The sequence below is a fragment of the Zalophus californianus genome, chromosome 9 (genome assembly GCF_009762305.2).
Source record: "Zalophus californianus isolate mZalCal1 chromosome 9, mZalCal1.pri.v2, whole genome shotgun sequence".
Taxonomy (NCBI): Eukaryota; Metazoa; Chordata; class Mammalia; order Carnivora; family Otariidae; genus Zalophus; species Zalophus californianus.
The window spans coordinates 68,232,482-68,258,547 of record NC_045603.1 but is presented as its reverse complement, the minus strand read 5'-3'; the positions used below and the strand labels follow the sequence as shown (position 1 = coordinate 68,258,547).

Below are 26,066 nucleotides of genomic sequence, written 5' to 3'. Positions count from 1 at the left end.
CAGGTGGAGAGTGATCCTAAAGAATGACATGCCTATACCTCTAAGACCAAAATGGATACCAAAGACAGAGAAAGGCTAGAATTGCTCGATACCAAAGCAGATTATGAGAAGGGACAACCAAATGTAATATGTGCTCTTGGATAGAATCCTGGGCCAAGAAGGAAAAAGTGACATTGTTTAGATGGTTGGTGAAATCTGAATGGGGTGTGAAAACTAGATGATATTGTAGTGTCAATGTTGATTTCTGGACTAGGAGGTTATATATTGACTATATAAGGAGAGTCCTATATAAGGACACTCTCCTTGTTTTGACAAACATTCATCAAACTATTAAAGGTGATAGAGAATATTGTCGGGCGCCTGGGTGGCTCAGTTGGTTGGGCGACTGCCTTCAGCTCAGGTCATGATCCTGGAGTCCCAGGATCAAGTCCCGCATGGGGCTCCCTGCTCGTTGGGGAGTCTGCTTCTCCCTCTGACCCTCCCCCGTCTCATGTGCTCTCTCTCTCTCTCTCTCATTCTCTCTCTCTTTCAAATAAATAAATAAATAAATCTTTAAAAAAAAAAAAAAGAATATTGTCAGTAAAAGGCATATTGGAATAAAAGATAGAGGGTGATGGAGCAAATGAGCTAAAATGTTACCAATCAGGAATCCGGTAAGAGGAGATGTGGATGTCATAATTTTTCTTGTAGCTTTGAAACTATTTCAAAAAAATCTTTAATTAAAAGCAAATATTAATCTGGGAAAACTCTTGCATATGTGATTGAGAGTAGGTTGATATCCTTCACAAATAAAAATAATTCTTACAAATAGGCAAAAAAATTGGCAAGATTCCCATATAAAAACGGGAAAGGATATTTACAAATCATTTATCAAATCAGAAACACCAACAACTTAAAAATATAAAAAAATTTACAAATTCACTAACATTTAAAGAACAGTAAATTTTAGAAATGATAACTATTTCTCAGATGTCATATAAGCAAAAAGTACTTACATATAATCCTCAATGTTTCAAAATGTGTAGTTTCAAGTTTAAGTCATTTGTAAAGCAAATTTTTTTCTTTGTAGTTCACTCAAAAAACAAATCCTACTTACTTTTTGGTGATCTTAGGGCATTTTTAGTGGCTAAATTAAATGGGTTTAAACTATTCAGTAATTCATGTATTCTGTGTACATCCAGTATCCTTAAGAATAATCAAACATAATTTTTACAATACCTAGAGTTTTTAAATAACCAAAGGTTAAAGTATAGAGGAAAGATGGCAGCATGTCAATCATCTTTCAAAATGCTCAGCAGATAAAATCACTAAAAAGAAAAGGCAAAATATGAATGACTTTTATCCAGCTCTTATGAAATACATCGATACATGGTTTCAACCACAAAAATAAACTCCTCTCCAAGATCAATGGAATTCAAATGTGCACAAGAGCAAGGAAAATAAGATTTGTTAAGTGAATCGAAATAACATAAATTCCATTGTCAATAAGGACATCAAAACAATAATTAGCATGGACTTCTTGAAAAGGCAAATAACTAAAGGAAATAACAAAACAAGTTACAAATAAGCTGAATTTGGGGTGCCTGGGTGGCTCAGTCATTAAGCATCTGCTTTCAGCTCAGGTCATGATCCCAGGGTCCTGGGATTGAGCCCCGCATCGGGCTCCCGGCTGGGCAGGAGGCCTGCTTCTCCCTCTCTCACTCCCCCTGCTTGTGTTCCCTCTGCCACTGCGTCTCTTTCTGTCAAATAAATAAATAAAACCTTAAAAAAAAAAGATTTAACAAATAAGCTGAATTTATTTCCTGTCACTTAATAAGAAACTGCAGAAAGATTATAATTTTTTAAACGAGTTCTTTGTAAAATAATTCTAGGTTATTGATCAAAGGCCTACACAGCATTTAGGAAGCTTTACATTGACACTGGAAGACAAAAAACAAGAAGACTTTGAATGCTAAAGAATTAAAATATATTACAACAATTCCTCAACATTCATCTTGGAAAAGATCATTGAAATGTCATTGCTATATCAGTGTATGGCAGATTAAGAAAAGAGAATTAAATGAACCTTGAAAATTTTGTTATTATACTCTGAGTTGTATTCAAAGAATCCAACTTTCTCCCAGAGACAAAAGAGAAAGAAATTTAAACACTATGAAGGATGTTACTTTTGATATAAAACAGAATCCTTTTTCTTGATAATATTGTAATTTAAAACTCTTTTAAAAATTAGAAAACAGAATAGAAAAATAAAGATCCCACCTGACTAGCAGCACAATCTATAAGGTTCATAGGAATAGATCTAACAAAATGTGTGTGTGCCCTTTATGAAGATAATTATAAAACAGACAAAACAGGATATGGAAAAAAATGGAGAAGCCATATCTCTGGATAGAAGAACGAATGACAATAAAAAAGTTAATATATATTAACCTCTAAATGTGATATGATTTCAATACAAATACCAATGGAATTTTTTTCATAGAACTTACCAAATTAATTTTAAGTTTGTATCGAAGAATGAAGCTTTAAACATAGCAAAAAATTCTTTTTTTAAGATTTGTTTATTTATTTGAGAGAGAGAGAGCAAGTGGGGGGGAGGGGCAGAGGGAGAGGGAGAGAATCTCAAGCAGACTCCCTGCTGAGCACAGAGCCTGACCCTGGGCTTAATCTCAGGACTCTGAGATCATGACCTGGGCTGAAACCAAGAGTCGTACGCTCAACTAACTTAGCCACCCAGGCACCCCATAAACATAGCAAAAAAATTCCTTTTTTATTTTTTGAAGATTTTATTAATTTATTTGCCAGAGAGAGAGAGAGAGAGAGAGAGAGAGAGAGAGAGCACAAGCAGGGGGAGAGGCAGAAGGAGAAGCAAGCTCCTTGCTGAGCAGGGAGCCTGATGCGGGGTTCAATCCCAGGACCCTGGGATCATGACCTGAGCCAAAGGCAGACGCTTAACCAACTGAGCCACCCAGGCGTCCCACAGCAAAAAAATTCTTAATGGGAACAGAAACCTGAATGATTAGAAGAGTTTTATAAAACTACAGTAATTGGACCAAGACAGCAATATAAGTTGTTCCTGACTTTCCTCCCTGCCCCCATTAAAAAAAACAAAAAAACCTAAACTAACAACTATTCAAGAACAAGACACCACTGAGAGAATTCTAGAACACAAGGATGAGGCCAAAGCACCCCCTGTACCTCAGAGATGAAGACAGACTGCCTGAAGGGTAAGAGAAGCAGCCACACATTTTACTGTATTGCCAGCACAGCACCATGCAGGTCTCCCCTGAGCTTCCAGTCCCTCCAGTGGGAAAAGAACTCAGGAGTACAACCAGCATCCCCCCACCATTCGATTCACTTTGTGGGAGCCCCCTGCAGATTGCAGGGAAATCTACAGGGCTCCACCAGGAATCTCACTACGATGGAGAAGAGGGAGGGGTTTGAGGCAACCAGCACACAGATCTTAGCAGACTGAGTTCACAGCTGCACTGTCCAAGTAGCCATCCCAACTAACAGCTTCGCTCATCTGCAGAATCTAGTTGACAGTTCACTCTGACCAGGAAACTCAGAGGGGCAGACCTCCCTGATTCAGATCCTCAAATGAGGAGTTTTGCCAGCCATAGAGCCCAATTTGCCCACCCCCAGGCAAGGAACTGAAACAGCCCCACTCACTTTGGAGAGTGTCTTCCAGCCCCCTGACTCCACCTCCTAGAAGCAGTGCAGCCCGGTGGCACCTGAGCCAAGAGGTGGGCAGGCAAAGCTGTAATGAGCATGAAGCATTCCCAGTCTATGCTCAGGCAGGGGGATTAATTCATAGCCAAGGCTGAGAGTAGCTTCCAATCCCTCCCAACCAGAGAGTCTGTCTGGGAAATTGAGAGTAGCTTGGAGTGGCCTCTTCCCTTCCCCCTCACCCCCCAGAAAGCTGAATCACAGCCCCACCTGCTGCAGAGTCTTTCAGCCCCCATTGACCATAAGGGCTGGCAACAGCTCCTGGAAACTGCGAGGCCCAGCAGCACTCAAGCTGAGAGGAGGGCAGGCAGAGCCAACAGCTTGCAGAGCAAAGCCAGAGCTGTTGTTCAGTCAGGAGACTTGGAGTGGGGGTTGGCTTCAGTTACGATAACAAAGAGCTTCACCAGTTTTAGAGTTCCTTCTCCCACTGACCCACGTAGGGAATCAAATTCACAGCCCACTCATCACTGAATAGAGCCTTCAGCCTGTGCAACCAGGGAACCTGCATAGCCCATTCAATAGCCCTATGTACAGTGGGTACTTGAAGAGAGAGCACAGCCCATGGTTTCCTACATCTGGAGAGTGAAACTAGTGGCCTCACTTGACTAGGGAATTCATTGCACTCTCTGGCTTGATTTGGATCCCCAAACAGTGAGCTGTACAGGCCCTGCGTCCCACCCTGCTGTCCTGCCAGGGTAGAGAAACTAATTTATAACCCCATCTGCAACTGAATGTAGTACCCAGTCCCAACCACCTAAAAAGCCTGACCAGAGAATTCAGTCTCTTGGGGGACTACAAGAAACATAGACAACTAGATGAAATTAGAAAAATAATGCAGGAACAAGACAGAAGTTTGACAAGGAAATGGCAACCATTAAAAAAAAAACTGGAATTGAAAAATAAAATAACTGAACTAAAAAGTACAACAGAGAGTTTCCAAAACAGACTCAACCATGCATAGAAAGAATCAGCAGCCTGGAAGATAGGACACAGGAGGGGGAAAAAAAGTAAAGAAAGCCTATGGGAATTATGGGATACAGTGAAAAGAAACAATATACAGATTATGGGAATTCCAGAAGGAGAAGAGAAAGGGACAAGAACAGAAAGTGTTTTTAAAGCAATAATGGCCCCCATGGTTCCCAAACCAGGGGAGAAAAATGGACATCCAGATCCACGAAGCCCAAAAGACTCCAAATAAACTGAACCTGAATAGAACCACAATGAGACACGTTATAATTAAATTGTCAAAAATCAAAGACAAAGAAAAACTTTTAAGAGCAGCAAGAGAAGAGAGAAATTACATCAAGAGAAACCTCCATAAAATTATCAGCAAATTTCTCAACAGAAACTTTTCAAGCCAGAGGAAAATACTGAAAGAAAATAACCGCCAAACAAGAATTCTGTACCAGGCAAAACTCTTCTTCAGAAATAAAGAATGGATAAAGACTTTCCCAAACAAACAAAAGCTGAGGGAGTTCATTACCATCAGATCTGTCTTATAAGAAATGTTAAAAGGAATGTAGTTCTTTGAGGGGAAGTAATTAAAATTGTGAAAACATAAAAAAGGTAGTGTCAATCCCACCAGTAATGGTAGATATATAGTCATAGTTAGATTCTGCAGTATGCTAATAGGGGTGTATAATTTACTTACAACTCTAGTTTAAAAGTTTAAAAAAATGAACATAGTAAAAATAAGCATAACTGCAATAACCTGTTACTAGTAATACAATATTAAAAACATGTAAACCGCAATAGCAACAATCTAAAATGTGAGGAGGAGGAGAAGTAAAAGTATAAACTTTATGAATTCTATTGAAGTTAATTTGTCAGTTTCAAATAGGGTATTATAAATTTAAGATATTTTATGTAATCCTCATGATAACCACAAAGGAAAATCCTGTAGTAATTCCAAAAAAGAACACAATAAAGAAATTAAAGCATGCTTATGGTAAGCAAAATAAGTCAGAAAAAGACAATTTTCAATCATATGACCTCACTGATATTTGGAAATTAAGAAACAAGGCAGAGGATCATAGGGGAAGAGAGGAAAAAATGAAACAAGACAAAGCCAGAGAGGGAGACAAACCATAAGAGACTCTTAATTATAGGAAACAAACTGAGGGTTGCTGGGGGGGGTGGTGATGGAGGGATGGGGTAAAACTGGGTGATGGATATTGGGGAGGGTATGTGTTGTAATGAGCACTGGGTATTATATAAGACTGATGAATCACAGACCTGTACCCCTGAAACAAATAATATATTACATGTTAATTAATCGAATTTAAATAAAATTAAAAAAAGAAAAAGAAATAAATATTATTTGTTCAAATGCAAAAAAAATAAATAAATAAAGCATGTTGATACCAAAAGACATCAAAACACAAGAGAAAACTGCTGGATAAGAAACAGAAAACAACTAACAAAATGGTAATAGTAAATCCTTACTTATCAATAATTGCTTCAAACATAAATTCACCAATTCAAAGATTTTAAATGGCTAAATGGATGTAAAAAACCATGTTGATACCAAAAAAATGGATGTAAAAAAGCATGTTGATACCAAAAGACATCAAAACACAAGAGAAAACTGCTGGATAAGAAACAGAAAACAACTAACAAAATGGTAATAGTAAATCCTTACTTATCAATAATTGCTTCAAACATAAATTCACCAATTCAAAGATTTTAAATGGCTAAATGGATGTAAAAAACCAAGATCTGACAATATGCTTCCTACAAAAGCTCACTTTAGCCTTAAAGACACACATAGGCTGAGCATGAAGGGATGGAAAAAGATATTCCAAGCAAAGAATGACCAACAAAATCAAGGTAGCTATACTTCTATCAGATAAAATACTTTAAACTAAAAAAAAAGTAAAAATTGACCAAGAAGATCATTATATAATGATAAAGGTATTAATACATCAAGAGGATAAAACAATTGCAAATATTTATGCACCCAACATTGGAGCACCTAAATATATAAAATAAAAACTAACAGAGCTAAAAGGAGAAATAAACAATACAATAGTTGGGGACTTTAATACCCTCCTCTCAACAATGGATAGATCATCCAGACAGAGAATCAATAAGGAAAGAGTGGATTTGAACACTATAGACCAAATGGACTTAACAGATATTTACAGAACATTCTATCCAACAATAGCTGAATACACATTCTTCACAAAAAACACATGGAACATTTTCCAAGATAGACAATTTGACAGGCCACAAAACAATCTTAGCAAATTCAAGAAAATTGAAACCATACCAAGTATCTTCCCTGACCACAATGGCATAAACTAGAAATCAATAAAAAGAAGAAAACTGGAAAATTCACAAACACATGGAACTTAACACTCTCCTGAACAACCAATAAAGAAGAAATCAATGAAAAAAGAAAAGAGCTTCTTGAGACAAAAACACAACATACCAGAACTTATGGGATGCAGCAAAAGCAGTTCCAAGAGGGAAGTTCATAGCAGTAAATGCCTACATTAAGAAGCAAGAAAGTGGGGCACTTGGGTGGCTCAGGGGGTTAAGCGTCTGCCTTTGGCTCAGGTCATGATCCCAGCGGCCTTGGACTGAGCCAAATGACAGGCTCCCTGCGTAGCAGGGAGTCTGAATCTCAATCTCAATCTCAATCTGTTTCTCCTCTTGCACTCTTGCTTGCTCTCTCTCTCTCCCCCCTCTCAAATAAATAAAATCTTAAAAAAAAAAAGAAGCAAGAAAGATCCCAAATAAGCATCCTAACTCTATATCTTAAGGAACTAGAAAAAGAAGAACAAACTGGGCCCAATGTTAGAAGAAAGAAAATAATAGATAAGATAAAAAATAAATAAAATAGAGAACAGTAAAATAATAGAGAAGATTAACTAAACCAAGAGTTGGTTCTTTGAAAATATAAACAAAATTGGAAAAAAAAAAACTAACTAGACTAACCAAGGAAGAAAGAGAAAGGACCCAAATCAAAAAAATTATAAATAAAAAAAGGACACATTACAGCAGACACTATAGAAATTCAAACAATCAGAAGAGGCTACTGTGAACAACTATACACCAACAAACTGGACAACCTAGAAGAAATGGAAAAATTCTTAGGAATATACAACTTACCAAGACTGAATCAGGAAAAAAAATAGAAAATCTGAATAGACCAATTACTCGCAACAAAATTGAATCAATCAAAAATCTTTCAATGAAGAAAAGTCCAGGACCACACGGCTTCACTGGTGAATTTTACCAAACTTTTAAAGAATTACCATCACTTCTTCTCAAACTGTTCCAAAAAATCAAAGATGAGGGAACACTCTAAACTCATTTTAGAAGGCAAGCATTATCCTGACACCAACACCAGAAGAGGACACTACTAGAAGAGAAACTACAGGCCAATATCCCTGATGAATACAGATAAACGATTCTTGATAGAAGACTAGCAAACCAATTCGGCAGCACATTAAAAGGATCATTCGTCATGATAAAGTGGGATTTATTTGAGGGATGCAAGGATGGTTCAATATATGCAAATCAATCAGTATGATACATCACATTAATGAAAAAAATATGATAATCTCAATAGACAAAGAAAAAACATTTGACAAAATTCCATATCCATTCATGATAAAAACTCTTAATAAATTAGGCATAAAAGGAACATATCTCAACATAATAAAGCTTATAAGAAAAGCGCACAGCTAATATCAGTTAGCTGAAATTTTCTTCTTTTCCTTAAATTTTCTAACTGGCTTTCTCTTCTTTTGGGGAGGAGAAAATAATGTATTCTTTCTTCACTATATCATTTACATAATCCCATCCTATAGAGATAGAAATTCTTGATTTGACTGTGTATCAGATTTAAGAAAATCTAGTGCGTCAAAAAGCACCATAAAGACTTTAATGCAAACGAAAAATAGGGATGCTATGGAGTTAATATCCTTATTACCTGGAGCTCACTTAAATCAAAAAGTATTTATGCGAGCACATTACTGGTACAAAAATAAGCACACTGACTAACGAAACAGAAGAGATAGGGCGCCTGGGTGGCTCAGATGGTTAAGCGTCTGCCTTCGGCTCAGGTCATGATCCCAGGGTCCTGGGATCGAGTCCCGCATCAGCCTCCCTGCTCCTTGGGAGCCTGCTTCTCCCTCTGCCTCTCTCTCTCTCTCTCTCTGTCTCTCATGAATAAATAAATAAAAAGTTTAAAAAAAAAGAAACAGAAAAGATAGCCAGGATTGATTTTTAATATAAATATAAGGTTGTATTTATGATAAAGGAAGGAGTTGCCGTTGAAGGGAGGGAAAGAGTTAAATGATGTTGGAATAGTTATCTGTTTTAAAAAATGTTTAGAGCTTCATTTTTTTACTTAAGCTAAAATAAATTTTAGATGTCTTCAAGCATTAGATGAAAATGAAACCATGAAAAAATACATTTTAATAAAAAAGACTATCTGACCTAAAGGCAATCAGGGAAAGCTACTACGCCCTAAAATTTTGACATGTCAATATCTTCAAAAATGGTATGAAGGGAAATAATGAAGTCACAAGTGTTGATCAAAGAAAAAAAAAAGAACCAAAATAATCCTCAAACTTTCCATTCCCAAGTGAGGAACTATTTAGAAAAATCTTTTCATCATTAGAAGTATTTTTTTAACGCCAGGAAAAAAAGAAAAAGTAGCAAAGTGATCATTAATAGCTACATGGGCCAATTATTTCTAATGAACAATTAACATTTACTATCACATAAAAAGAAATAACATGGCAATGTAGAAATGAGAAGCACGAAAATATTCAAGCAGGAACACCAGGTTGATTTCCTAAAACATGGGAGGCTTGATCCTCAGAAACAGCTGCCTACACAACAGCCAAGTCACTGATAGTCCAATGTCTGGAGTAAAGAGTAGATGCAAAGAGGCTACAAGATGGATATGGCAGAAGGGTCTTGTGTTGGTCTACGATATTTGGGGCCTGATAACTGGACATGGTCAAATAGGATGGAGGTCTACAAATACCCCGGTCCTCTGCATCTCTGCCTAAGGAAGTAAATACCCAAAATGTGTGAAGGGAGTGGATAGGGGTTGGCGGCAGCAGAAGGCAACTGATTCACTCCTTGGCCCTGCAGTAAGAGTGGCATGCTAACAGGAAGGAAAACATCAGTTCTTCAGCATGAAAGGGAGATTTGTGCTCCATGAAATAACCTCTCTATATTAAAATGTGTACTTGCTTCCACCACTTCATCTATATATAAATTTAGTACACCCAAGATACAAGAAATCCCATTTGCTTGCTGTCTTAACTTTGTTTCTTTGATGAGCAACTCACCATGCCTACTTGGTAATGACATATGCATGCTTAAGCACATCGGGATATACACTGCAACTTTCCTAATAATTGGGGGGGGTGGGTATTAAAATACACATTAAGATATAATTTTATTAGAGATATAAATAATGATATACAAACATACTTTAAGAGAACAAAATGTGAAGTTTTTGTGAATTATGAAGAACTTGGGGCTTGAAATTTTAGCTTCTAAATCCTGTTATCTTTAACATTATTTATTAAGTACTATGCAACGACAAAGTAAAGAGTGTAGTAGCTGTTATGTCAGTCTGTTAATTTTATCCATGATAAACAGTCATCTTTTAGTTCAGACCCATTAAGCCAAGCAAATATTGCCAGCAAGTTTAATTTCTACTTAGTAATGTCAAGAAAGAGAAATGCTTAATACATGACAAGCACTCACAAATATGAAGATACATTTTATCAGCCTCATACATAAATACATTCTTACTCATCCAGAATGTATAATAATTAATACTAAGAGAATAGAAAAAAATCTCATTTATTTCACCTCAAGTTTATTAATATGGAAGATGATGGCAGGCTACAAGACAGTTTTGTATTTATTTGCAAAGCTATTGCCACGAATTCTTCCTGTTGTATGCTATTTGTAAAGCAGTCAAAGCTAGAAGCACAAATAATGTTTGGATATGAAGAAAATTCCTAATAACCCTATGTTATAAAAGCCCAAATTATACATCTAAAGTCCAAGACCACCTTAAATAAAGAAGTACTATAAATTACAGTAGGCAAGTGTACCAAATCCATACCAAGGGATAACAAAAAAAAAATTATTTATCCTGAAGAAACTATAGTTTTGTAGAACATGGAAGAATAGAACAGAGTCCTTTCGCAACTTGGGGAAATTTTCTCATTTATTTTAACTTATAAATATACTTTGCTTTTCAGTGAGCCTTTACTGTTTTCCTATCTCTCTTCTAAATTTCCTGTATAAATGGATAAGCCTATCAGTACCTTGGAATTATTTCTCTATTTTATTTTTTCCCTTTCAAAATGCAGCAGCCAGAAAACCATAATGATGAGAGAATTCTCTGATCTGCCTGAATGTCTTCATTCTTTCAGACATAAAGCACCATATATTATTGTTTGTTGTTTCAGATAATACTGGTATTAGCCAAATATACACAGAAACCGCTGAAGAGCCTACCAGCTTTTTACACTGTGCTCACACAAAGTTTGTGGTCTAATTTTTAATATTAGCCCCTACTTGAAAAACACTATTGGAAACACCATTGAAATCTCAGTTGGGAAGCCAAATAAGACTTTACTCACAGCACACCAGGACACTGTTGATGAGGTTCCCCACAGTTTTGTAATCATGTAGCTGTGTTTGAAGCTATGTTTCAGTACCAAGGTTTGACTTAAGCCCTCTTCCAGTTCTGAGATGTTGTAATGTCTGTCTTTCCTACACCCGTCTTGCTGTTTGCTCACTTCAGATGCCCCGGAATCCGAGTGGGTCTATTAGTCTCAGATGTCCAAATCAACAAAGTTGTGTGATTAGGTTTCCAGGCTGAACACAGTGGCTGAGATGTTGCTATATAGCTCATTACAGGTGTCATTATTCTCTAACAATGTGACTTACAGCCATTTCGAGGCCATGACTGCCGGTGAGCAAAATTCTCACACTAGAGTTAATGACATTTCAGAATAGATTAGGCACCCTGCATTAATAGAGCAATTTCAACATTCCCCAGGTCTTTTGCCCTAGCCTGATTAAAACTTTGTGACATTGATGATTCCTGGTGCACTCATGATGATCTTTCTCTTGATTTTCCACTCATTATTTCATCCATCAAATATTTATTTAGCATATAATGCCATGTGACAGCATTTTACATGAAATCGGGTTTATAAGGACAATGCACAATCCTTAACAGCAAAAAAAAAAAAAGACAAAAACTTAAAATCTAATCAGGAATTGTTATCAACTATGTACAATTTTATACAAGTAAACCTGGGAAAAAGATCAAAAAGCTGCATCCCAGAAGGTAATGGTGGTTATCTCTAGATGCCAGGACTACAAGTAGTGGTGCTCATAAATGTTCAACAATTGGCTCTCTGTTCTCTAGAGAAATAATTCTAAAATATTGGTTCATTATCCACTTGTATAAGAAAGATGGAAGAGAAATATGAAAAAGGCAAGGACTCATTGAAAAATATAATATTTATCAGTTAAAATATATCCAGAAGAGAAGTCCCTGCTTTGTAGCATTTGCTGATTTCCACACTGTAAATACTCACACCGTGGCCTACTTCGAGCTATCATAATAATGGCAGCTCACTCACAAAGTTTCAGCTCCCATAAGCCAATATGAACCCACTCCAGCACACCACTGATTGGCTGAGCTGCATTTTCTTCTTTTTATTTTTCTTTTTTTAAAAAATTTTTAATGATAATAGTGGCTGCCCCCAGGGATAGAAAGTAGGTGGCTAGGGACAGGGACAGAGGTAGACTTTTCTTCTCTATAACCTGCTGTGCCTTTTAAATTTTGAACAATGGGTTATATTACCAATTCAAAAACAAACAAACAAAAAAACAAATTAAAACTTAAATTAAAAAATCCTCAATAAATTTTTGTTACAATTGTGATCAAAGGCAGCAAATGACATTTTTAATGTCTGATATACAACTAATACATATGTATATACAAGAAACACACAAATACCAATATAAGATGTTATATATCAGAATGCCAAAAAGAGTGGCACAAATTTAAAAACTGCATTGGAGGCAGATGCAGTAAGAAAGTCATGTAAACTGGAAAGGTCAGGAAAAGCTCTCTGGAGACGTGAGCAGAATTCTGAAATATGAGCAGGATTTGGACAAGAAGAGGGAAAGCAAGGGGGGGACACAGAGGTGATGAGCAGACTGGCCATGTGCCTGCCATTGACACTCCACTTTCTTTCATCTCTGCCCGTGCTGGAGCTGATGTTCCCCACAGTTTCTATTTCTTGGGGACTTCCCCCTAAGTCGGCATCAGAACAGTCTGGTAGCCAGGCTCTCATGGCAATCAGCCAGAATGGCAATTAAGATTGGAGTGAGGGACTAACATAAAGGAGAGGATAAGTAGTTTCACATCAACTCTGGTTAGAATACTAATGTTTATTTAGTAACTGGTCTGTAGCGGGCACCCTGTGGTCTAACCCACGAAGCCTAAGTCAGAGGAAGAACTCAAGTTCTTGTTCTTGTGCTTCTCACCTGGCCCATAAGAACATGTGCTTGGATGAAGCATCACAACCTCTCCCTACCAATGCCAACTAGGAAATGAGCTTCCCCAAGGAAGAGCTCTTCCGTGAACTTGGAAGGACCTTATGGAGAGCTGGACCTGCTCCTAATCCCCACCAGTTAAAGGATCAACTCTTCACTGAGATAGGCATTTTTCAACATGTAACTGGTATATATAGCTAACCAATCTGGGGAGCACATAAATTCATTCACTTTATCCAGACACAAATTTTGCAAACTAGTTCATCTTAGTGGATACCTTAGACACTTTTTGGATACTTTGGATTTTTTAATGGCATATGTAAGAATTTGATTACCTCTATTTTAATTTATATCCAATGGTGGAATAATCTTTGGTCATTAAAAACTCGATTATAAATGAGTACTTGTTGGCATGGGAAAATCTTCAAGATATTTTGCTAAATTTTAAAACATTGTAAAATACCATGTATAGTATGGTTCAATTTTTTAATATTATATCTATACCCTTAAGTAGACATTTATAACTGAAAGTATTAGTAGAAACTATTCCCAGGTGGTAAAACTACAGATGATTTTGACTTCCTTCTTTGTAATTTTCCTAATTTGCAAAATTCACTATAAATGTCATATACAATATTTGAAATTTGTAGCATAGTTAAAATTTCCACATTCTATGGGATCCATTCGTCAATAATGTGAGTGTAGAACCCATTCTACTTCCTGAGGAAAAGCGTGGCCCTGTTCTTGAGAACTGCCTCCTTCAGGCAGAAATGGGCATCTTCCATCCAGTTGTGCCCTTGTTAGGCTCCTCAATTTTTACATAAAATGTCAGTATTTTCTCCAACTCAATTCCTATTGCTGCTCACTCAACACTTAAGTCTTACTGAAGTGTCAAGCATCGCTACAAATCAAGTACTTACCAGGGAAGTCTAACTTGAATTCAATATTTTTCTGAGAAAAGCAATTTATATGGAATATTGCCTTAAGGACATGGTCTTTTATCAGAGTTTCATATCGGAGGCACTACTGGGATACGAATATTAGTAGGAAAATTTGGCTGCACACTACCAAGGACCTCCAAGGGTGCCGTATGGTTTCAAAGATCTTCACACCTTGACACAAGTTCCTGGCATCACAGTAGCTTCGCTTTTCCCAAAGTGCATTACAGCATGATGCCACCAGCTGATGTGAAGCCCTCTGAACTCATTTCTCTATAGACACTCACTATATCCTTCCCAAAAAGGCCATAGGAGAAATATGTCTTTGGTCTTGGAACCAAGAAAAATTGCATTATCTTAATCATCCAACTGGGTTTCTATTTTTCCTTCGCCCTGATTTTCATATTTCACTCTATTCCTACCTTGTTGTCCTACAGATATCTCTATAAACCACCTTACATTTTTTGTGAAGGAAAGCAGAGAATAAATAAGTGTTCAGGAAATGATGAAACTAAAAATATGAGTCAGAATAAGATGAAGGGAAGAAACAGAACTTCAGCAACAAGATCAGAAAACACACACACACACACACACACACACACACACACACACACACACACACACACACACCATAACCAAGATCTGTCAGGGTGCTAGCAGGTTAGCACATATCACAGGGTACTGGTAAAAACACCACACTCAAGAGTCCGAATAAGTGGGTTTGATTCTGTCACTAACTAGCTAAGTGATGCTGTGAGGCAAGTGGGCAGAAGAGAACCAAATCGAACAACCTCCCACAGACACTGAGAGGCGGCAGAGCACCGATGTCCAGCAGGCTGGCTCCGTAATCCAATTACCTGAACTTAAACCCTACCTTCGCTTAGTGGCTTAGTGTTGGGAACCTCCAACAACTTAAGCTCTCTGGGCTTGTTTTTCTTATCTGTTTAATGGGAACGAGAATACTGACTTTGTGTGAGTATGGCACTTTCGTGGCATCTTTTTCTCCAGTGTTCTCAGGCACTTTATATGGACTTACAGAGGAGGAACCTGAGGTACAGAAGAGTTAAGTAATTTGCACAAGGTCACAAAGCCAGGAAGTGACAGAGCTAGGACAGGAATGCACAAAGTGCCCCTCTCGATCTGCACACTTAACCACTAATCAATGCTGAGGATCAAAGGAGCCAATGCACAGTGCCTTTAATAACTGCTAGCTTACTAAAAAATTGAAAAGTGCCTTACAAATTGAAATAAGTTTTTATATCATAGAAAGATATATATCTCAAGTACGGTATTTGTTTAGATAAATGTTATCAAATTTATAGATGATCTAGAGAATGAGTAAGTAAAACAAGGAATTACAGAATTAATATTAAATTTAACAAGTATAACTAGAAAGCATGAGAGCTGAGCACAAAAATTTATGTATAAATACATTCATCATGGTGTTATTTATTAAAGTCAAAAAAGGAAATGAGTTAAATATCCAAAGTAAGGGGCTGATTAAATGAAATATGACATACAGATAAAAGGAATAGATCAAAATATGACAGAATGTCAACATTGGTCTCCTTTTGGTAATATGATTTGTATGAGTTTTTCTATTTCTTTACACTTGTCTGCTTTCCATATTTTCTACAGGGAAAATATATTGCCATATTAACTTAGAAAAACAAATATTATCTTTCATTGAAATAACTCAATATAAATTCTCACATGTTTTCACACATCTACTTCACAGGAAGAGTAAGAAAAAAAATCCGCCTGACAGCAAGTCATCCTTCCTCAGATCCTTCACCAAGAATCTACCCAATGACAGTCAGGTATTTCAGAGGTCCATATACTTACTGTTTAAGATGCTAAAAGTAATTTTCAAACTATCTCAGTAAGCATTAGATTGAAAGTGTATAGATTACAAGAAGCCTGTGCTGGTCAAACATTTGTACAGTTATTCATTACATTCAACTCCAGGGACCAACTAAAACATTGCCCATCTGGGATGCATACAGATGAGGGCAGTGGACCTTGTGAAGTGCTGCCAATTAAGTCTCCAGAGAAGCAGATGGAGTAGCCAGCGCTGGTTACTCAGCACCGAGACAAGAGGGGTAAGATAGGAGGCTGCAGCAGCCATCGTGGATGTAAGGGTATGCCATCTGGAAGGAGGCTGGATGAGTTCCTTGTGGGGAAAAGTTACCGGACAGAAAAATCTAGTGCCCAAAATACAGGGGAAATTTTTTTTCACAAAGCAGAAATAATCAGCACTAGAGGCGCCTGGGCTGCTCAGTCAGTTAAGTGTCCAACTTTTGATTTCAGCTCAGGTCATGATCTCAGGGTCCTGGGATCCAGCCCTGTGTCAGGCTCTGCCCTTAGTGGGGAGTCTGCTCAAGGATTCTCTCCCTCTCCCTGTGTGCCTCCCCCTGATCATGCTCTCTCTCTCTCTCTCTAAAGTAAATAAATCTTGAAAGAAAGAAAGAAAGAAAGAAAGAAAGAAAGAAAGAAAGAAAGAAAGAAAGAAAGAAAGAAAGAAAGAAAGAAAGAAAGAAAGAAAGAAAGAAAAGAAAGAAAGAGAAAGAAAGAAATCAGCAATACATCAGGCTGCTCTGTAAAGGAACAATGTTCCTTTACTGTATGTGAATCACGTTCCCTAAAGCCCAAGTGAGATGGGCAAAGTCACAGTATTGTAAGCAAGGAGCTCAGGTATGGGGGCGCCTGGGTGGCTCAGTCATTAAGCATCTGCCTTCGGCCCAGGTCATGATCCCAGGGTCCTGAGATCGAGCCCTACATTGGGCTCCCTGCTCAGCGGGAAGCCTGCTTCTCCCTCTCCCACTACCCCCTGCTTGTGTTCCCGTGTCTCTCTCTGTCAAATAAATAAATAAAATCTTAAAAAAAAAAAAAAGGAGCTCAGGTATCAATTACTTGAAGATAAGACCTGTCCCTGGGACCAGAAACACACCAAGGGGAAAAGCCCTAGTGAACCCTTGGAGAGAGGACTTCTCCCTTTCTTGCTCCTCCCTGAAGATCCTAATCCAATTACCAAGTGAACTCTAGCATGGCACCCTCCTCTCAATCACAGACCAGACCTGGAAGGAAAGAAGCCCAAGTGAGGGGCCTAGGAAGTTATGCCAACCCTCTGGGGCTACTGGTGAACTAAGGCAGGGCCTTAATAGAATCATACAGGTAGCGTGTGATCAGGAACCTTGCTCTCTCTGTCAGCTTGCTCTATTTTGTTCTCCACACATTTGTGCTTCCGTTTGCTCTTTAGTACTTAATAAAGGTTTGCAAAGACCCAGGCTGCGTCATCTCTGATAAGAGAACCCAAGAAAAGACGGTTTCTGCCCACACCTGAACAGGACCATTAAAACCTCTTATATATCTTAAACACTTGATATATATAAACTCTTTAATCTTCACCACAAGCTATCAAATAGGTACTATCACTACCCCTATTTCACAGGTGAGAAAACTGAAGCACAGAAAGGCTATGTGACTTGCTCAAGGTCCACAGTTAGTCATGGAGTGGGTATTCAAAATGTGAGCACAAAGGAACTTGCATTATCAGAACTGTGGTTATTCTTTCACGAGAGAATCACTTAGGGGGCGCCTCGGTGGCCCAGTTGGTTAAGTGTCCAACTCTTGGCTTTGGCTCAGGTCATGATCTCAGGGTCCTGGGATACAGCCCCGTATCAGGTTCCACAACTTAGCCTGGAGTCTGCTTGAAGATTCTCTCCCTCTGCCCCTCCCCCCTCAAATAAATAAATACATCTTTTAAAAAAAAAAAGAAGGAATCATTTGGAGCTGTTTGGTATTATTCAGTAACAATCTATGTTTATGCAAAGGGTGATGAATGAATTTCTCCTTCCCCTCCCCTCCCCCTCGTCATTACTCCCACCGGCCCTCCTAATCCTGCTTCGACACATGTGAGAAGCTGAGAGATACTAGGCAGTATTTTGATTTAATGCACATCCAAGAACACAGTTATAACTGCTGCCATCTAAGAGGTGCGTTAAAAAAGAAGGTATCTGTCAGGGACAAAAATTTTAAAACTACTAAACTCTAAACCCAGGCAATTTCTTAAAGAAATTGAATATAGTATTTTTGTGGCTAACTATTCACAAATTAAGAAGAAATATGTTTGCCTTTAACACTGAGGAAGAAATCTCATGAGGGGAAAAAAATAGTCATTAATAAGTATGTCTTAGGAATGGTGATTTGCGTGTGTTTTAGCAACATCAAAAGCACCAGCTCCTGCATCTAGGCTGATCTCAATTACTGGTGTTTGTGATTTTGCATAATGCAGCAAAATTATTCTAGCTGTTTCCTACCAATCTTGTGTAGAGTATATCTTGCTTTTGTTTACTTCTTTTGAATGGGTTCATTTAACCATATATAATGAAAACACGAAAACCCCAGCAGCCACACTCACCTGTGATCCAAGTGGTGAATGGAGAGAATAACTCCAGAATTTAAGTGGGTCTGTTTTAGAGTCACCAAAACAGTAAATTCATGTTTATTTCTCAGCTTCTGAAAAAACTGTTCAGCTGTAGCAGTGGATGCTTTTATACTTCTGGGAGTATCTAAAAAAAGAAATATATACTAAGTATACTAGAATTTGGTTTTACAAAGTATCTTTTCTGTGCAACGTCTTTCAAAAAAACATTATCAAGTAACAACTGATAAATACCAAGTTTCAGACTCTTTCAACAAGAATTTATGCTACATAGAACACAGGACAGTCAACCAATTATTGGACTTTTGTTCCAGGAATCTTTTTTCAAAAATGTCCCCTTTGAGGCAAAGAACCAAAGAATCATCTTTGAAGAAGTGTGCTCCCAATTTTTCTCCTGACACAATTTATCCTGGATACCACAGCCACGTCAGTGTCAACCATGAGCAAAAAGATGTACTTCTTAGAATAGGACCTAAAAGACCATGACAGAGCCATTTAGCTTTTCTGACACCTCATGACAGAAAAGTGGCTTTAAATCTATGTGCCACCTTCCACACTGATGTCTTTAGCCAGAAGGTGTGCTATAAATAGATTTTTTAAAAGATCATTGAAATTAGTCACTCTCAGCCTTCTGTGCAGTGGAGGAAACATTAAGATCAAATTGTCTTACCATATTGTTGAAAGAAATACATAGAACTTCATTCCAATGTCCCTCTCTCCGGACTCAGAGAAAGCCCAGCCAAGGAAGGTATGCCCTGGAAGAGCAGAAATTTTGGCCCTACACTTCTACCTCGTTTAGTCTTGCAGTCCAACCTCAGGACCCAGAGGGTATGGGGGCAATATGGATAGAAATGGATTTAGTGGATAGAAAAAACTTATCATTCAAGCCATCTGCGAACTGAGCATAAGGCTCTCCTATTCATAGTACGTGCAAAGGGTTGATGGGAGCCAGAAAAAGTTTCTGTTGTTATCAAATCATCCTCCTCGTTTCTATGCTTTAGACTAGGTAGATTAAGTAACTAGACTTACTTTTGTCTAGGTAGTCTAGGTAACTACTAGGTAAGTAGTTCTCAATGGTAAAACTACCAGCATTTAGAAAGAACCCCTCCTTTTGCAAAACTGCCCCATGCATTGCAGAACACTTAACACCCCTGGTCCCGGTCCAGTGAATGCCAGTGACGCCAGACCCCCAGGCATTATGACAACCCAAAGTTCTCCCACACATTTCCAAGCATTCCCTCAGCAGCAATGTAGCAGAAATCTTGTTGATAACTACAACTACTACAAATATACAGATTATAGAATTAATCCAGAGTTCCATACCTTTCTAGCCCCACAAATTTACAGAATAAAAATGTAACCACCTGATCTGTGTCCATCACTGGGAATGGAGACATGGAGAAGTCCTCAAAATACCCATAAAATAGAGGAAGGGACAAATAATCCCAGTTACAATGAAAGAAATGCTGTCATACAGGTAGGTACAAAAGTGTGGACAGATCACAGAGGGGAAAAATGGCCAACATCATGTGGAGAGAAGGCTCTCAGAAAACAGACGGCAACTGATCAGGAGCTGCCAAGTAGAAAAGAGAGGGAAAAGCATTCCAGTCATAGGAGTAATTTGTGAAAAAGCAGAAAGGTGTGAAAGGGCATGACATGGCTGAAAGAGTGAAGAGCAGCCTTTGCAGGATAGGCCTGGATAGGAAAGCTGGACTGGATAGGCAGGACCTTGTGTGCCACTGTAATGGACACCTGTTATTTCTGTCACCTTGGTAAAAAAAACAAAAACAAAACAAAACAAAAAAACAAATAGAACAAAAGAAACCCTCTTATTTACCACTGAAAATTATCCTTCCCAACTCTCAACACACGACTTCCTCCACACCAATCAGAGCAACACCAAACCCCATCCACAGTCATTGATTTTGGAGTGAGCACCTAATCTAGAGCAATGAAGTCAGACACAGGATATTTGTTCAAAGTTTTAGGAAAAAGAAATTTCTTGTTTCAAAAATGAAACTTCCTCAGTTCCAATCAATATTCACAACTCAAAAGCATAACAACAATCTACAACTTCTGCCATAGTCAACCTAATAGTTTCTCTCCAAGCTCCATCAGGGATAAGACTGGCTGTGGATGGGGATTCCATACAATTCTTTCCAGCTCCAAAACGTTCTACTTCCTCAAGGACGCACACAAAATGTAATTCTGTGAGAATAATTCATCTAGTGTTAACTTTTAATCCACTCTAATTTATACACACGTAAATCATTCACAAACCTCATCACTTCATCTTAATTTGATAGATAAAAGCAAATTAAAAATAAATTATAAATATTTATTATGCTTTCCCCCCATTTCAGGCAGGTAGAGCTTGAGCAGCATCCTTTGTCTTGCTGAACAGGATGATAGATGGGGATGCAAATGAGAGAAGCAGAGAAAGGACTACACTGAATACAGAAATGAAGATCAGACACGCGGAGAGATCCAAAGATGTGGCCCGGAGAGCTTGAGCTCATCCATTGGGAGAAAACGAGTTTAGAATTGGGCCACAACTGCCTTACAAGTGAAACTTTAGAAAAGCGATGCTTACTGAGGGTTTTTTGGCAAGTTTTGTCATTTGGTATGCACAGAAAACCTTCACTAACCTCTATATTATTTTCCACTGCTTTTGCAGTCAGATTTGTGGGGATAGTTGAGAGGATGTATTATTTGTGTGAGTTTTCTTTGTCACGTTTTAGAGGAAATGATGTGTAAAGATTGACCTTAAGATGAAAGGAAGTAGGATCTAAAAGAGTAGACTACATTTGAGTATCATTAATAAAAATGTAAGACTCCATGGCTGAAAACGTAGTGAAGGAATCTGTAGGTGAAGAAAACATTTTTTTTAAAAATTGATCAATCTGTATTTTGGAAAATTTTCTCTGGTGGCCATGTGGAAAGTTATTTGAAGAAAGAGAAACTCTCACAACTCAGATGATCATTGACTCTTTTGTTAGATTTCACATATTTTAAACATCACATTTTGACATCCCTAAACTACCTTTCCCAAACCAAATCATCCTGTCCAACCCCTCCTCCCAGGCCATTACCTTCCCGTTTTTGCTCCTTCAATGAGCGTAGGGTGACTTGCAGGAAGGAGGGACCCTCCAACACAAACACAGCCAGCAGAAGTCTCATTCAGCTCATTCTATAGTAACAGGAGAAATAATATTGGGTTTTTTTTTCCCCCGTCTTGATTAGCCAAGTTCATTACAGAGAGGTCTAAAAACAGACTTGAGTGAACTTCCCACCTGTGTTATGGGGAGGGGCAATATGGAAGGCCGTTTGAGGGAGAAAACCTCATCTGACTTATTATGGCCTCAAGATGGGTCTCCTCACCTGGCATCCCCAGCCCAGGGGCCCAGGACACAGGTGAAGATTACTTGATTGTGACAGAGAGAGCACCTACAGGAAGTACAAATTATGACTGCATCATATTTTCAACAGAACACCATCTCTTACCAACCCTCACCTCACCCTAATATTATTTAAATCTATTGTTGCCCTTAAAAACATGCTTTTCATAAATTCATTATGCCTGAGTCCAGGAAGGACTTGATGGGGGCCTGAACTCTGTGAGGAGCATCAGAATAAACAGGAGAGTTAGAATTCCAGAGATTTTTAGAAAATAGAATCTAAAGAATTTGGTCACTGATAAAAACACATGCAAAACACAAAAGAAAGAGAAAACTGAAGCTAATCGAATCTAAAGTTTCTAGCTTGAGAGACCAGATGAAGAGAAATGCAGTGGGAGCATGATGGTACCCAGATGGGGTATCAGTTTTAGCAACGGTCATTCTGACGTGGGATGGGACCTGAAGGTGGGAGTGTCCAATAGGAGGCAGGCACCACTCCTGAGAGAGGTCAAGGTTGGCAAGATAGACTTAGAAGCCATCAGAACATAGTGTCTGAAATCACGGGAATCACAATAATGAGAGGACAGAAGGATGGACCATCAAAGAAACTAAATCTAACACAGAGTAGCAAAAACATATATAACCTTATACACACACAAATAATGCTGCACATCAATGTATCCTTCAAAAATGTATAACGAGGGCGCCTGGGTGGCTCAGTTGGTTGGGCGACTGCCTTCAGCTCAGGTCATGATCCTGGAGTCCCGGGATCGAGTCCCGCATCGGGCTCCCTGCTCGGCAGGGAGTCTGCTTCTCCCTCTGACCCTCCCCCCTCTCATGTGCTCGCTCTCTCTCTCTCTCTCTCTCTCATTCTCTCTCTCAAATAAAATCTTTTAAAAAAATGTATAATGATACATTTTTCCCTTTGAATCCACATTTCATTTTTGTTCTCATAAAGCCTTGGAAACTTGACAGGGACAACCATTACTACTTCCTTTTTCAATGAGTAAAACTAGCCACGGAACAATCCTGTGATTCACCCAAAGGCACCTGGTATGCCAGAGGTTTGACGGGGACGACAATTTCTGGTCCAGTATTCTCTCCACTAAATCGCACTGCCCCCTGAACATGGCATCCTTTATCCAAGCTTAACTGCCACTCACAAACAGAAATGCAAATAAGAGAGCACCAACATAGAAAATAATCCAGAAAAAAGTAATTATATAAGACAACATTTTTAGTCCCATAAGCGACTAGCTTAGTAGTGATTTTAAGAAAGGTCACTTTCCTCATTTACATTTCTGTTTCTCGATTTGCAAAATTAACATTCCTGCCTTCTGTTTTCATCTCAAGGATTATAAAGTGTTCAGAGAGACTTATGAGTCCCCACAATTATTACTATAGACCCAGTTCTAGTCTTCACCAGAAAATCAAGTCAAAGAAACCATCATGTGAGAATTAATTTTACTTCATTTTTATCATTTCAGTTTTCAGAATTAGTAATTTAATACAGGTATATGTGAAGCAATTTCTCAACAGGGCCTCCTATTGGGAACCAAACATAGAGAAATAAAGTGTGGTGACTGGCAGAACACACTCTTAACCCAGAAGAATGAGGTTTCAATGACAGGGAGGCAGATTATTAGCTATGCTTGGCATGTAGTAAACACCATGTGTTGGCTATTAGGATTATGATATTTATCATTATTACTCTTTCAAGCAGTGAGACTGTGGAATCCACTAAAACTACCCACAGCCACGATACCCTTGTGGTGATTTCTGAGCTTACTTTCATGCTAAGTATCCCAAACTCAGCCATAAAATATCAGTTTCCGCATTTGGAAACTGGCATAAAAGTTTTTGACAATCAAATTATTCTTAAAATAAAATCCTGCCTACCACTCTCTAGTCCTACAGAACTATGAATGAACATTTATTTATGGACAAAAATCAATGTAAACTGAGTTTCTTTTCAATGAAAGGCTGACAGGGGTCATTTCAAATTGCCTCTTCTGAGAAAAACAGGCTGATGAAAGTGGCCTTTAAACACTGCTATGAAGCCCCATAGAAAAACTTATCAACGGGATGCCTGGGTGGCTCAGTGGGTTAAGCGGCTGCCTTTGGCTCAGGTCATGATCCCAGGGTCCTGGGATCGAGTCCCACGTGGGGCTCCTTGTTCAGCAGGGAGCCTGCTTCTCACTCTGCCCCTCCCCCTGCTCATGCTCTCTCTCTCTCTCTCTCTCTCACTCTGACAAATAAATAAATAAAATCTACAAAAAAAGAAAGAAAGAAAAGAAAAAAACTAATCTACACATCCTCACTGGAGTAGGTTTTCCTAACTGGAGAATCGCTTGAGTTTAAAATAAAACTTTCAACATTTTCCATTTTTATTGTGTGCAGAGCCTAAAAAACCTGCTTAAAAAAAAAAAAAAAAACTCGTGGCATTTTAAAGCAGTTATCAATAAGTAATGAAGTGGTTCAGAAGCGATCTCATCAAAATACTCATTTTTAGTAGTGGGACTACCAGGATGGAGTGATGAGTTCCCGAGCGAATGTAGTCACAATTTTTAGGGAGTTCAACAATGTGTTATGCATTTCCCCATATACATTGTAGTTAAGGGGAGAAAGGAGAGCGAGAGAGAGACTGGTTTATTTCAAAAATAGACCGGAAATTAATGAAAGTATGTAGGTGGTAGCAAACACGGGTGCTTACTGAAAAAGAGAGTCAGACCGGAGCTTCTTTATGTATTTTTGGTGTGTTAGTAAAAAGTAAAGAGAAGGGATTTGTCCATCAACCAATAACAAAGAAATCGGCAAGAATTAAAATTTTCTTCTTTTGCCCTTAAACCGCATTACTACAACTGCCATCATGAATCAAATGAGTCTCTGCCACTGACAGGTCCTACCTCATCTGCACTGTATAAAACCTAAATTGATTTCCCCCCACATAACCAGACTAATACAAATACCATGCGCAAATTCAATTACAAAATCAGTCTAATCTCAGGCGTAAGATGGTTGACTTAGAATGTGCCAAAACTCACCAAATGACTTCTTTTTTCAGTCTCTAACTATGAAAGGCTGTTGTCTTCTAATTCAGGTTAGAAATATATGGAGTCAGAACTATTAGTATAGTTCCTGTCTGTTGGTCTTACTCCCCACTCCTCCTTCAGCATATCCGTGGCTTTACAGTGCAAACTCTCAAGGCAAAGTAATAGTTACAATTTTAAAAGCCATTAAAATCTGATTAACACTATATATGCAGTTTGCAAAGTCCTTAAACACGAACAATCTCACTTAAGCCTCAGAGCAACTCTGAATAAATGGGATTATTGCTCCACAGTAACAGAAATTACAGATGAGGAAAGAGAGACAGAGAAGCCAAGACCCTTGCAATCATCACCGTACGTGGCTCAAAATCAGAGCTCATTTCTATGAATTTACTCTATTAGAAACTTGTTGGCTTGAAACCTCAGGAGCTTCCCCAGTGATATCTAAACAGGCCCTGGACCGGAGGGCAAGGAGAGACGGAAGAAAGAGGCAGGACACTCCAAATGGGAGGTGGCAGGTTTAATACGCAAAGGAACTTATTTACAAGGCTTGCCTTGGGCAGTCGCAAGACACACAGATCTCTCCATCCGCTGGCAAAAATCTTAAATTTATATAGAGGCCTTAACTGGATTCACTCAAGTTATACCAATCCACATGCTCGCAACAATACACGACTCTCTCACCAATGCATCCCTGAAAATGACTCCTACTGTGGGAATGGTGGGCAAAGCGTGCATTTCAAGGACAGGGAGGAGGGTAGGAGCCTTTGATTGCTGAGGCCCAGCTCAAGGGTCAATCCGAGGTCCTGTCCTCTCCGTGACCTCCTTCAACAGAACTATCAAAAGCAATGAGGATAGGATAAACGAATGAGCGGACCAAATTTAAGCGGCAGAGCCAGAATCCCCACCCAAGCCAGTGTGCTTCCTATTATTACACGGT

General features: G+C 38.5%; 1 protein-coding gene across 6 annotated transcripts in view; it reads right to left on the bottom strand.

Annotated features, from left to right (window-relative positions):
* Positions 1-26,066, bottom strand: part of NELL2 (neural EGFL like 2) — a 389,138-nt gene that overhangs the window by 258,744 nt on the left and 104,328 nt on the right. For all 6 annotated transcript variants that reach the window (XM_027595082.2, XM_027595081.2, XM_027595085.2 and 3 more), the window contains one exon: positions 18,655-18,805. In XM_027595082.2, the coding sequence (XP_027450883.2) occupies positions 18,655-18,805 (151 nt within the window). The remainder of the gene's footprint in view (positions 1-18,654; positions 18,806-26,066) is intronic.